This window comes from Colletotrichum aenigma (genome assembly GCF_013390185.1).
Source record: "Colletotrichum aenigma strain Cg56 chromosome Unknown KSG_Cg56_contig07, whole genome shotgun sequence".
Taxonomy (NCBI): domain Eukaryota; kingdom Fungi; phylum Ascomycota; class Sordariomycetes; order Glomerellales; family Glomerellaceae; genus Colletotrichum; species Colletotrichum aenigma.
In genome coordinates this window covers 1,076,145-1,089,934 of record NW_023500913.1, presented here as the reverse complement: position 1 = coordinate 1,089,934, position 13,790 = coordinate 1,076,145, and the positions used below count along the sequence as shown (strand labels likewise).

Here is a 13,790-nt window from a genome sequence, read left to right as displayed (position 1 = left end):
TGTCCATTCTCGGAGTCCGGGAACAGCAGCACAGTCTCAGCTTGGTTGGAATCGATGCGGAGTAAGGAGAAGTGTCTTTTTCAGTGATTTTACTGGCTCGGCACCAGGTTTAAAGAGACCTGGTCAGGGGCGCCACGTGGAAACCTCCCCCGCCCGACCCCGCTGTCTAGCGTTCTCGGCTCCATGAACAGTCCCGAATACGCCGATTTTCTGTCTTCAAGGGAATCACTGGAGAATTGATCGATGCGTTTCGTGGCTGTTTGTCCACGTGTATATATTTTTTAGCAAGGACAGGAGAAAGTTTGCATTCTCTATTGATACCGATGCTCACATTGGATGATCACATATACATTCCCAACAAAAAGAGTCTCCCTTCCACCATAGAATCCCATGATCCAGCGTTTCCATTTAAACCCTGTCAACGTGAAGAGAGCAGAACAATGAGTGAAAGATGTTGTTCAAAGCCTAGAATGAGCTAGCGTCATTTGATTGATACCCTATCTTATGCTGCCAAGAGTGATTAGTCTGGCTGTACATCCTTCCGGTCTGATTCGACAGCCTGCAAGCTTCTCGTGATGGAGGAACAGCCCAAAGCGTACAGTTGGGAACTTTTCAAAATCGGAGGCTAGACCAATTCACATCGTTGTTACTCTGGTCTGGATTCTGGACCTCTTCTGATAATGTTCTGTATTGAATGTTGAACTAAGCTAAGTAAGTAGGCGTGATTGCTAAAGCCTCACCACCATGTGGTTCTTCTAATTAAAAGAGACATTTCTGAAATGATCATTTTCGATGCGGACTGCAGTTATAGACCCTGGTACCTTTCATGCGCCATAGTGTATGTACGGCACCCAGACATCGGCATTGTCAGGATGGCGCTTACGAACCTCAATTACAGCGTTCCTCAAAGCCCCTGCAACCAGCCTGTTCGGCGAGACAACCTCGGATTTGGATTTGCTCAAGAACTCATAAAAGAGTTGGGCAACTTCGATGGAAACCTCATCGCTGACTGGCCACATGGAGCCAATCACATGACCGAATCCAGCAGCTTGGAAGGCGCTTGTTGCGTGCAGACCCTCGTTCTTCAGGTTGGACGCGCTCACTTCAGCTGTTGAACATGCGGATAAGTAAGCGATCCAAGCCCGCGTTTGAACCTTTGCGGCCATGAGCGACTTGACCGTAAGCTTGTCCAAGTTTTGATCGGAAGTTTGCAGTAACAAGTGACTCTGCAATGGATCGAGAGGATTAGAGGTGCCGTGACACGCGAAGTGCACAATCTGCGCGTCTTGCATACCATCCAAAACTTGACGGGCGTTGGGCTTTTCAGGTTCCGTGATGTTGTATGTGCCATCTACGGCAGCCTTGATCGCTTGAAGCTCACGTGTTACGCCAGGAAGAGGCGTCACACCGGGCGTGCTGGGCATAGTGACCACCCAAAGGTTGTATGGATCGACGCGGTCCTGTTCCTGTCCCCTCAAAGCGCGATTTCGAGCGTTCTGCAGAGCCTTGATGGTCGACGTGTACGACGAAATAGTCACGTCGAGAGTGCTGCCAGGAGCTTCCGCGTTGGAACTTGTGGCCGCATGAAACGGAAAGCTGCTAGCAGATCCAGCACCAATCCACCAAATACGGGGCAGGTCCGTAGCACTCGGCTTTTGGTCGAGGTCTTTCATGATGTGCTTGAGAATGGGATGGACGCAAGCAGACCACAGCCACTCCAGTGTCATATCGTTCAATCTTGGAGCACGTTCTGGTTTGATGTCTCGCTGACCCCTCTGCTCTTCCGTTCCATGTCCAGCGCCCCTAATCCTCCAATTGGATGACATTTTGGGAAGCGCCACAGCCTTGAAGCAATGTTTAGTGATGATGATAGCGTCTGCTCCAAACCTGGACGTGTTAACGACAACTATTGGACCTTCACAAGCGGCATCTTGCAATTCCCCCAGAGAGGGCGGCAGCAAAAACCTTTCGAAGCCTTCAATCTGACGAATCTTCGATTCACAGACGTCCATCTCTTGATATATAGGTTCCAAGTCGGTGCTTGCACTAGAAGCCCTGGTGCGCAGGCATTCGTATTCCTGCGCCAAGGAGACGTCTCGCATTCTCAGGTCCGACAGATCGCTCTGCTCATCAATGAGATAACCAAGAACCAGGCCACGGCCGTACTCGATATGCTGCAAGGCCTTTTCAACCTTTCCTAACCGTAATAAGATTGAACAGGCGTCTGCAGATACCTCAGAAATGTTTCGAAGAGCGTGCACTTGATCATCTTGGCTAAGCTTTCGCGAGCAGGCTCGTGGTATGAGACTGACAGCAACATCTGCTATCCTCTCAGCCTCAGCCCAATCATTCAGTTCGGCTAGAATGCCCATTGCACGATGCGCGCAATTGATTCTTACGATCGGCTCGCCAGATTGAAGGTGGCATCCAGTTCTGAAGCTGTCGAGAGCCGAGTCGATGTCGTCAAGCCTCCCCGTTTCTGTTGCTCGGTCTTGGAGTGAGCTACCCAAGTTGGAGTGAGCTCTAGCCAGTTCTGGATGAGAATCCGCCAGAGTTGTCACAGCCAACCTCCCCTGCTCAACGGCCATGTCCAAATGAGCCACCTCTCCTGTTATTTCATACCGTTGGTGTCGAAGCTGTGCCATACTGTACAGGCAGGAAGCCCTCACGCTTTGGTTTGCTTGTGTGAAGGGCGTCTCGAGCGCCTCTTCGTACTTTGAGATCGCCTCTTCAAGATGTGTCAAAAGTCTCGTCCGCCGGAAGCTCCGCAGTCCGATTTCTTCCGCTAGCCCCTGGCATGTATTGAAGATAACTGCAGCAAGGCGCGCTCTGTTGATCGCCAGCCCGTTCGGGGGGCTCCGCAGCCCGCTTGATGATGTCGGGACTATGGCATTTGTTCTCAGCGAACAGGGTTTCGATATCTCCATGCTGTGTGGTGATGTTGCTACCCGAGCAGGCATCCACGGGGAGTGGGAACGCATCGTAAAAGTCTCGCGGCCAAACGACATTTTTTTCCTCTACTATCTGGGCCACGGCGGGATCGTCGAAGAGGATATCAATAAACCAGGCCGCAGGCGTCGACAAAGAAGCTAGCTCCGCCGAGCACCAATAATGGCATTATCAGTTCCTCGTACCAATGTACCTCCTGCTTCGAAACCATGCCGCTTGATGCGGCCTCTTCCTTCAACGTTATTCTGGATGTGGAGCTGGAATGCTTGTTGCGCCTCACGACCAATCGCACCAAAAACGTCACCACTATCTTTGACTGTTGTCACTCTGGCCGCATGGCTCGTGATCCATCCCATGCTGGAGCCGTGCCCCGCAACATTCCCCAAGTGCCTTTCGCCGCCGTCTCACTTGCTGAGTCTCACCTGCAGCAGGCATGGGAAGCTCCAAAACGCTTTGGACAACATCTTTGGCGTCATTAAAAAAAGATGACCCGATAGAACCATTGAGACGGACGGCGAAGGCAAGCTCATTGAGGGCCAACCCGTCTACATCTCGCCGAGGAACAACAACGTCAAGACATTATATGTGTCTGTCTTTGACGTCAAGGTGAGAGGCACTATCTCGCTGACCTCGAGTGTTGAGCTTCTCGCAGCTCGGGCCTACCACATTGGTGCTGGCCAGTTCCGGGATCTCCCGCAAGGCCAGGGCCTACCTCTGAGCTGGCCCACATGTATCTCAAAGGCGCAATCCGTCCCCGACAGTCTTCCATGTCTTTATCCTTACAGAATCACCTGTTGATCTCAGCGTACTATCAAGTGCTGCTAGAGCTGACGGTCGCAGCGATGTTGGTCCTTCATCTCTTGAGCAGCTGAGCTTCTGTCCCGCAACTGGTGCGCAATGTGACTTGGGTAGTGAGCGTGTAAGGGTGCCTCTCCGCTTCGACATCTTACAGGTGTCATTCGAAGTAGAAGCTCGAGAAGCAGCAAAAGTCTTTTAGACGGCTTTTGTCTTGAATGTGCCGGCGTTGGATCGCGATGCACCGGGCTTGGGACGCATCCGACATACGTTTCCGTCCTAAGTCTAAATGTCACAGAGCATCTTACAAGCATTAGTATTCGGTTCTCATTGAGCGGTTGAAGCCAAAATAAAATGGATTACTTCAAAATGCGCAATGCTGACTATCGGAGGACTTCCTCTTTGCTTGCTGAGACTCTGGCGCACGATGTGAAGCCGTTGAGATCCGTCGAGGGGTTACTTTGCTGTGCTATTTTCGACGCACAAGTGGTGGTCTATTAAACTACTCCGCACCTTGCCTTCGAAAAAGAAGTGACTGACTTAGGATGCCAATAATCAACCGACCGCACAGGTCAATACATGGCATTGCCCGCTATCGCAGCGGATCTCACCACAAGTCTATCATGTTTCTTTTCCAGTCGTTTCATAAACCATGACTAACGGGACTTACATGCTTCAGTATAGCACGACGAGGTCTATTTGAAGTCGCGTATCGAACAACAAACAATCTTCAAACTGCCAAGCTAGTTGTATCTTGAGGGTGCAATGTTATTTACCGTAAGTAAGCCAATGGCAAACGGCAGGGCATCGTAAGCATGAACAACTATTGAGCAGCTGTTTTGTTTCTCGAATGACGATCACGCTGTACATCATTCCATTTCGAAAATCGTAGGGCTGCGTGACGCGGGGGATGCCTGACTCGTTTGCTAAGGAGGTTTCACCTGATGTGCGCTGTGTCAACAGTGATGCCATCCAAACTTCTGGCGTCACAGACTGCACCGTCTCGAGGAATGTGGGAAACACCGGGATAGATTCCGGGCGGGAAGACAGCTACGATGTAAGGTTAAATCTTTTGGGTGCCTGGGCATCTTTGTCCATAAAAGGCGAGAAGACCACCCTCAAAAATACTCCATGTTTTGAACTAATCGCCAGTCTTCCATTCTTTAAGTCCCGAGCACAAATTATTCGACCTCCCTATCTTTTCTCTTACGGCGCCACTCCTTAGCCGACTTTTCCTTCTTACACTCTCCTTTATCCACACTGATCTGAGTCCTGACTTTCAACGAGTGTCCAAACATGAGGGTCCTCAACGCCACTCTTTTGGTCCTTTGCTCTACGCTTAGCGTCCTTGCGAGTAAGTCATGTTACCATACGCCTACATTGGTAGAACATAGTTGACAGGAATTGCCTTCAATTAGCACCTCAAGCCAAGAGCGTCAAAGGACAAGCTTGCACAAACGGACAATTCAGTGGAGTTTGCGGTGCCGACGGCCGGTGTGGACTAAATATCCCGCCGAACGAGCTGTCACGTCAATTCGTTGCTGGTCAATGCGGCCGATGAATCGTCACTCTCTTCATTCATAACTCTCCTTACCATTCAATAATCAACGAGAAGATTGTCTTGAAAAGTTAGCTTCGTCCGAGAAAAGTTCTTGCTTCCTCATTCAATGCACCATACTTCAACGAGGCACCTTGTGGCTGATGTCATGCCAACTTCTATTCTCCAGGCCGATCCTTAAACGTTTTGTCCTACAACTAGTTTAGTTCCTCCAGTGAGCCATGTAATCCAAGGTTTTCATCTAAGTTGATCGAGAAGCATGCCCCGTGAATCTGAAACGATCTCGCCGGAAAGTTCCCCAAACAGAATCACCGCGGAATATTTTAGCTGTTCTCACGGGGACCCTATATAAGAGGCCAAGCTTGATGTTACGAGCTTGGACTGATTTCTTGAATTCATTTCCCCTGTATTAATATGGCGACCTATATTTCACTTGCGTCTATTCGATATCAACGACGCTACATGTACTGACATAATGAGCGATGTGGTGGCTTGCTAACCTGTCTGTAGTCACCTGGTCACGTACGTGTCTAAGCTGTAAAGAAATAGATCTCCAGATCATCTACAACCATATTATTGATACCAATTCCTGGCCTGAGTCTCCGGTCCTTCGTTGCCGATTTAATGATACTGGTCGGTGTATTGTCGAAGACTCATAACTTGCAGGCGGGGATTCCTGATGTGATTCAAGCAAGATGTGCATTCCCACAAATTCCCGTAGACGTAACTCCGAGAAAAGAGAAGCGAATGGTTTGGATTATACTACAACTTAGGCTTTGTCTGCTATAATTATGTATGCGGACATGAGGTGGGTTTCTACGTCATGCCGATTACCGACCGGGTGATCCCAGCTATGGTGATTGAGAATCCGAGCTGTCAAGTGTCAGAGAAAGCAGTACGCCCGGGAAATCTTTCACAGAAAATGTGTAATCGCTGACTGTTGCGTTGTAGTCATTGGACTAGGTACTTTCACGCATTCTCTCCGCGTTTGGTTTCTCATCGATGTGAGTTAGGGGAAGGTGCCCTTGCCCGGCAGACACGGGGACTTTCGACGTCACTCATACCCACCCCAGTGGTATCCAGCCCCCACCAACTGCGTGTACCAACATTTCTGCCTACCTTATGAATGCGAGAACAGGACTCACGTAGCAGCGGTACGCGATAGATCAAAATTGGCCTCAGTCAGGGTAGAAACCAGCCCTGGGTGCAATCAAGACCGAACGGCTCTAACAGCCTAATCCTCATGAATTCATGAACATCTGACCAAGGCCCAGTTGAGCTCGCCTATACAAAGTTATGTTAAGATTTTAAGATCATGGGAGAATTGCAGTGAAATAGGAGGAAAGGCCTGAAGGCAGAATTTTGCTCAGGTGAGGTCCTCGCTTTCGTGTTACAGGGGACGGTCCTTGATCTCCCAAAAGGGGCGCTGCACTGACCATTCTGGAGTTGATCTGCAATCGCAACGACAGCGATCGCGGATTGACCAGTCATCTCTCCCAACATTTTGAGAGTCTTTGCGTACGAAGACTCTGGAAGAGATTCCATCGAGCATGGCTTCGTGAAATTTTGATGCCAATCATCAGCCGATGACGACCCTCTTGGTAAAGTCACCGCCGTTGACGAGCATCCAGAAGGCAAGCTCGACGATGGGGAAGCCCCAGAAATCTGACAGGTGTCGTCGTCAGCAATAAATTGCCCGATTGGGGACCAAAGAGTTTAACACTGTAAAATGTCTACCAAGAAGTCAGCAACACCATTTCTTACAAGGCCAATGTCCGACGACCCGGCCTAATTACTTTGCCCGTTGATGCAAACTCTTGGTGAACGACTCCGCAGGTGTTGGCCCGAAGGCCTAGATTACGGCACACAGCAAGCCGGCTCTCCCTGTCTAAGCCGTTTCAATCAAGATTACAGTGCAGGGCATGCAGCGCCTACGCCAACCCTATCCTGGCCCCGAAGCCATACACAACTACCGTTCATTCGCTGGGCGGAAAACCCGCCAAGTTGACAACGTGTTTCAGCTGCCCGAGCCCGCAGAACGGTGCGCCTACCCCCTGCAGAACCTACCAGGATCGATGAGATACCGGCGGGGCATTTGCGATGTAGTCGATTATGGGATGAACAAACGTCGAGTCCGCCCTATCTAGTCGAGTTAAAGGTTTATAGGAAGCCGTCAGCCTGTCTAATTGCTCGAAGTTTTGTTTGCTGAGCCAGTCATTCCTTTTCCCTCCATCAGTACCCTTCCTCGAAACTCCTCGAGTTGTTCGTTCGTTCCTTTTGCTTTCTTCGTTTTACTCTTCGATATGCATCCCGCTACCTCCCTTCTACTTGCCGGTGCTGGCATCGCCAATGCCTACACAATTGCTGTGGCCGAGCCCTTCATGAGAAAGAACATCGACCCGGTGGTTATTCCCGGCCAGTACAAGAGTCATATGCACACCTTCTTTGGCTCAGATGCCGTCACGCTCAACACCAACACCTCTGCGGAGCTCCAGGCCGGCTGCTCAACTGCCGAGAACCCCAACGATTATTCCTCTTACTGTAAGTTCCTTTATAGAATTACGATAGTAGCTTAATTTTGAACTTCTCAAGAAATGCATTTGCTAACAATGTCTAAGGGGTTCCTACCCTCTATTTCAAGAACGACACGGGCATGACTCCCGTCCCTTTCTCCCGCTTCTCAGCCTACTACGTTTCCATCGAGAATGCCGAAGTAGCCATCCCCCAAAACTACAAGACCGTAGCCGGAAACTCGAAAGCAACATCTCAAGCCGATGTTGAGGAGCTGGCCGGTATCCAGTGGTTCTGCGAGGGTGACGACGGCGAAACGAAGGATGCTGCGGCCTTCCCCACGAAGACGTGCTCCACGCACCTTCAAACCCTCCTGCTCTTCCACGACTGCGTCAACGAGCAGACCCTTGAGTCCGCCTACTCGGGCACTCAGAACTGGAAGGACGGCTTCAAGCCCGCCAACCGCTGCCCCGAGAACATGAAGCGCATGCCCCAGCTGCGCTTCTCCATCCGCTACGATCTCCGCAAGGTTCTTCCCGACGGCTGGAACGGAACGCCTCCCTTCGAGCTCGCATGTGGTAGCTCGTACTGCTCCCACGGCGACTTTATCAACGGCTGGCTTCCCGAGGCCGCGACGAACATGCTCAAGGCCAACGATAAGCGCGAGTTCGCTGGCGTTGATGGACCTGATGGAGCGTACAATGCTGGTTCCAAGTGTGGTGCTGAGAACGCCAAGGATGCTGACCCCAACAACGGTACCAGCGACTATGATGAGAGCGTTAAGATGATGAGCAGCAAGCGGAGCATCGGCCAGCGCTTCCGATCCGCTCGCTCTGCATAAGAGACGCATCGACAAAAGATGTCTTTAGAAAGACGAGATGGCTTGTCTTGATAACGCCACATGTTCAGGAGGTGAAGATCATGAGGTGCCATTTTGTGTAAAACAGTTCTGCTTCTCTTGCCCGTGTTGAATACCTGTACATATATTTTAACCACAAACGAATGACGACCAAAGGTCCTGTCACCATATCAAAAAGAAACTCTAAAAGCCATTCAAACGGATTGAAACGACTGAAGACAAGCTTCGCTTAATAAAATCGTGACACTGGCAAGCACCTGTGCAACACAGTGGCTGAACCATGTCTCGTCACTTCCCAAGAACCTGTTGCTCACCCGGGGTCGTAAAAGGCGACTCAGGCCAGCTCTCATTCGGCTCGGGTATGTCCACCACAGCGCTATTCGTCCAAATATGCTTTCCCTTGTCGAGCTTGAGGCCGACAACTGAGCCCCCTTTGATGCTGACGGCCGGCCTCAACGTCCCATCTATGTCGCGGATGCGGTGGAACAGGCGACACCCGCATACGCGACACAGGTAGCAATCCATCTGTCCACCGCTCTTGGTCGGTCGCGTCCAGATATGCAACTTTTCTTTGAGCTCATCGGACAGTGGAAACAGGCCCTCGGCTGGGAAGATGGCGGAAGTGCCGAATGCTGAGGATGATTGCCTGCGGCATTGAGAACAGTGGCAGCAGTACACGTCGATGGGCTCGAGGGTCGGCGTCTTGAACGTCACTGTGGCGCATTGACATTCGACGTTCATGATAAACTAAGTAGAAGTGACAAAGAAGTTGGCGAGGAGGTGGTGAAATTGATTTCTGGTTTGCTACATTGGTGACGTTGGCGCCCGTAAGTTCTCTGCTCTCAAAAAAAAAAAAATGAGGGGAATGAGACGCGTCCCTTTTGGGCTCAGTCATGACAGCGAAAGGGCGCGCCTAATCACCCCAGAAAAGACATGTCGATAAGATGGTTGGCTGATTGCTGGTCAAACCAGGTTACTGCAATTTCAAGACAGAGCACAATGTGTAGAAACTCTAGGAGCTCATAAACAATCGGATGAGATCTCCCTTGACAGTGGGCTCTGATCAGAGCGTGAAAGAAGAAGATTGAGCCAGCAACTGAATGATGATGATGAGATGAACCATGTTGATGAGTAAGCGTCTTAACCGCAAACATCTACCCCTGACAGCTGAGTTCCGCATCCCCGCAGCACTACAACATTCCCGTCCCAGCGCCGGATTTAGCACGTCACGTTGCTTGAAGCATTCTATTTAGCCGGTAGACGACGCGCGACGGTACTGACTTGTCGTGGCCTGGATTTGGCCTTCTCCAGGTTCCGGATGATCTCCCTTGGCCACCCGCTGCCGGCATGCCGATTCAGCCGCGCAGGAGGCATTAACCCAGCTTTAAAGTCTGGCAGTTGACTGGTTATCGTGCGGAGAAGTCCAGAGTTTCCAGCAACAAAGCTGGAAGAGCCGTCATATTGCACCAAACAGCCGCCCCCGTGCCCCCTGACGGACCCCGGTCATTGCAGGCGATCCCGGCGCATCACCAGCTCAATACCCGCAAAATCTCCCTTTGACCGGAACCCTCCGTTCCAGATTGAGCACCGGTGGCCTGGAAAAGAGCCTAAATGAGACTGCTCAATCAATGCCGTTCTCGCTGTGCTTTCCCCGGCTCACTTAGATTGCTCCATGATCGCACTTAACCCGATGCGAGTCCATCCGACCATCTCGCAACCCCCTTGAGCCCCTCACTGCCGGCCTGCTGCAGTGGTATTCAGCCCCTGGAACAAGCAAGGTTTTCCTGTTGCCGTGAAGCGAACTCCCGAATGGGATCTCGCCCGGCCGATTCCCATGTTGTCGCTCCGAAAACCCCACAAAGGAGCTTCTCCCGCGCGTTCTAATTCTCTGGATCGACGAGATTGGAGTGGTCCAAGTGGGCTCACTGTCGTCTGTTGAAGACTCAACCCAAACAAGCATATATAGAGGCAAGCTCGAAGCCGGGTCTCTCCTGTATTCTCCTGCTCTTCTCCAAGGCCTGGTGTCTCGATCTTTCGCTTCCGACTACTCTTGACTTCAACATTCACAATCGCTCACCATGCACTTCCTCGAGTCCGCCGTGACCGCCCTTCTGCTGGCTAACAGCGCTGTGGCCATTCCCATCGAGTCGCCCCTCGACCTGATCAAGCGCGCCCCCAGCGCTGGCGTCGTAATCCAGAAGTGCTCCAAGCCTGGCGTCCTCGCCCTCGCCTACGACGATGGCCCGTACCAGTACACCTCCCAGCTGGTCGATATCCTCAACAACGGCGGCGCCAAGGCCACCTTCTTCATGACGGGCACGCTGTACGGCTGCATCTACAACCAAAAGACCGCCGTCAAGAAGGCCTTCGACTCCGGCCACCAGATCGCCTCGCACACCTGGACGCACCCCTCCAACTTCGGCAGTCTGAGCTCCTCGCAGCTCACCACCGAGATGCAGAAGCTCGAGCAGGCCATGGTCAACATCATCGGCAAGAAGCCCGCCTACATGCGCCCGCCCTACCTGGCCACCGGCGGCTCCGTACTCTCGACCATGGGATCTCTCGGCTACAAGGTCATCACGGATGACGTCGACAGCGGCGACTGGAATAACCAGACTCCTGCGCAGAGCGAGGCCAAGTTCACGGCCGCCGGCGCCAGCGGCAACGGACACATCCCTCTCATGCACGAGACCTATGCCACCACGGTGCAGACCCTGACGCCCTGGTTGATCAACTGGGCTAAGCAGAACAACCTCAAGCTGGTTACTGTTGGTAAGTGAAAAATAATCTACTGCATCGATGAATAGTACTGATGGAAATTTTAGCCGAGTGCCTCGACGACGCCAGCGGAGCGTACCAGTCCGGGTCCTTCACCGGTAACGGCGCGAGCTCTTGCTAAATACAAGTACGATTGATGCATTTGGTCAAATCATGAGGGCGGGTTAAAATTCTTGGACATACATGATTCCCTGTACATACGAATCTTGAGAAATTGATTGGTCTTGTGGCCTCTCTGACTCCTTCATACCTTTCTTCCCTTCTATGGTGAAAGCAGCCCGGTCGGACGCGCGGCTGCCAAGCCGGTGCTCCATAACCAGGTCAAATAACGCAGTAAAAGTAAGAACTAATGAACACGCATTGTTTTGAAGATGTCGAAATCAGCTCGTGCCCCCCTTTGTTACTGTTTATCGATTCCTGGGCTGTGCAAGCGCGAAGGATTTCGCGATCGGGTTTACTGGGGCACGAACATGCTCGTAAACCCGATCGGCGCCGGCTTTTAACTGAAGTAGCTCTTTTTCGCCCGACTTTTCGGCGAAAGCCAAGGCCGGAGCAGAACCGTCCCGCAGGATCGGTAATTATGGGGCCAGTCTCAATGAACTTCCGATCATTGTGAACCGAGCAATGTTGAAGCCATGTTGCGGCGCCATACTTGGTTAGATCGTGCGCGCCGACTCGCCAGGCCGCGCAACATATATCGAACAAGATGAATCGACTACTTATACGTTGATCCATAGTCCTACGAATAATAAAATCATTTGTACGTACTGCTCATCTTTCAGCATCAATTGAATAACGTCATATCAGACACTTTTTTCCAACCCTCAACACTGCAATCAACATGGCCGGACGCAACTTCAACCAACTCTTTCCACCTAAGCCAACATTTACAGAAGACGAGTTGCCAGACCAAAGTGGCAGAGTAAGCGCCCACCCACAATAGCCACAACTTTACTCCCTCAACTAACATCGCTAGGTCTTTTTCATCACCGGAGGAGTTTCCGGCATTGGCTTCGAACTCTGCAAGATCCTCTATGCCGCCAATGCAACTATCTACATCGCCACAAGATCCGCGTCTAAGATTGCCACAGCTATCAAGGAACTCAAATCGCTTTACCCGTCGAGTCAAGGACGTCTCGAGTCGCTAGTGCTCGACCTCTCGGATCTGACAACAATCAAGCCAGCAGCAGATTCTTTTCTCGCGAAGGAAACGAGACTTGACGTTCTTGTTCACAATGCAGGCGTCATGATGCCTCCCAAGGACAGCAGGAGCGCCCAAGGCCATGAACTGCAAATGGGTACAAATGCTCTAGGCCCCTTCCTCTTGACCAAATGCTTGCAAGAGATATTGCGTGATACAGCTGCAATGCAAGGAGTCGCTAAGGGCAGTGTGAGAGTTGTGTGGATCGCCAGCATGATTTCACTCGGAGCCCCGAAAGGTGGCGTCATTTGGAATGCTGCCAATGACGCACCAGAAGAGCTGGGCGACTCAATGGGTGATTACATGCAAAGCAAAGTGGGTGTTGTATTCTTGGCAAAGGAACTTGCAAACAAGACGGAGAATGATGGGATCATCTCAGTGGTAAGCGGACGTCACACCCTTTCGAGCAAGGTCTTGCGACTCATAATACCCAGAGCGTCAATCCAGGTCTTGTAAAGACAGAGCTGCAGAGACATGCACCAGCTGCAATGGGCAAAATAATGGTACGTATCAGAGCACTTGAACATCAAGAGTTCTCATCTCATGCCGACCTACGTAGAGCGTCGTTTTCAAGCCGTCAAAATTCGGGGCTTACAGCGAGCTCTTCGCAGCTTGCTCCCCCAAGGTGACGAATGAAAAGAACGGGTCATACATCGTTCCATGGGGCCGTTTTGGGTGTATCCCCGATGATATTTCCGATGGGTTTCAATCGTCTCCAGGCAGCGAAAGTTCATTGGCAAGGAAGTTCTGGGACTGGTGTGAGGCAGAAACCATGTTGTATGGTCTTTGAGCAAGATATTCACGTGCAGTGTTGAAAATCGATCAGCTGCTCTTCGTTGGTACAAAGACACGCTCCGAAAGTTATGCTGATTAACTTTCATTGGGAAGATGCCTCTCTTATCTAAAAATCACGCCATTTACATTATGATATTCACGACCCTGGTACGTGAGGACTATTTGCATGGGAGTTTTGATATCAGACTTTGAGGCCTACAATGGAGCGAGTAGGAAAGTTTGTGTGTCCGAAATGCATCCACAAGGTCATTTTAAACCCTTTCCCTTTTTCCACTTGGAACTTTAACGAGAAAGTCTGGAAGGCCTCCTGCAGACAAATTAATGGCACTGCAAGGTTCCATGCA

The 13,790-nt window shown here is 51.1% G+C and overlaps 5 protein-coding genes across 5 annotated transcripts; 4 read left to right on the top strand and 1 right to left on the bottom strand.

Annotated features, from left to right (window-relative positions):
• Window positions 1-824: 824 nt before the first annotated feature.
• CGCA056_v010562 (uncharacterized protein) lies at window positions 825-2,372 on the bottom strand (the record flags this gene model as incomplete). Its single annotated transcript, XM_037325809.1, has 1 exon — window positions 825-2,372. The coding sequence occupies one exon, from the start codon at window positions 2,370-2,372 to the stop codon at window positions 825-827; it is 1,548 nt and encodes a 515-aa protein (XP_037175481.1).
• A 2,668-nt stretch (window positions 2,373-5,040) lies between these two features.
• Window positions 5,041-5,305, top strand: CGCA056_v010561 (uncharacterized protein; the record flags this gene model as incomplete). The annotated part of the gene is made up of 2 exons (XM_037325808.1): window positions 5,041-5,098; window positions 5,163-5,305. 2 exons carry the CDS (start codon window positions 5,041-5,043, stop codon window positions 5,303-5,305), a joined length of 201 nt encoding a protein of 66 aa, XP_037175478.1.
• A 2,300-nt stretch (window positions 5,306-7,605) lies between these two features.
• CGCA056_v010560 (uncharacterized protein) lies at window positions 7,606-8,654 on the top strand (the record flags this gene model as incomplete). Its single annotated transcript, XM_037325807.1, has 2 exons — window positions 7,606-7,843; window positions 7,921-8,654. 2 exons carry the CDS (start codon window positions 7,606-7,608, stop codon window positions 8,652-8,654), a joined length of 972 nt encoding a protein of 323 aa, XP_037175479.1.
• Window positions 8,655-10,750: 2,096 nt separating this feature from the next.
• On the top strand, window positions 10,751-11,571 carry CGCA056_v010559 (putative peptidoglycan-N-acetylglucosamine deacetylase; the record flags this gene model as incomplete). The annotated part of the gene is made up of 2 exons (XM_037325806.1): window positions 10,751-11,444; window positions 11,498-11,571. The coding sequence occupies 2 exons, from the start codon at window positions 10,751-10,753 to the stop codon at window positions 11,569-11,571; spliced, it is 768 nt and encodes a 255-aa protein (XP_037174967.1).
• Window positions 11,572-12,291: 720 nt separating this feature from the next.
• Window positions 12,292-13,441, top strand: CGCA056_v010558 (putative oxidoreductase; the record flags this gene model as incomplete). The annotated part of the gene is made up of 4 exons (XM_037325805.1): window positions 12,292-12,372; window positions 12,427-13,032; window positions 13,086-13,154; window positions 13,211-13,441. 4 exons carry the CDS (start codon window positions 12,292-12,294, stop codon window positions 13,439-13,441), a joined length of 987 nt encoding a protein of 328 aa, XP_037175464.1.
• Window positions 13,442-13,790: the final 349 nt, after the last annotated feature.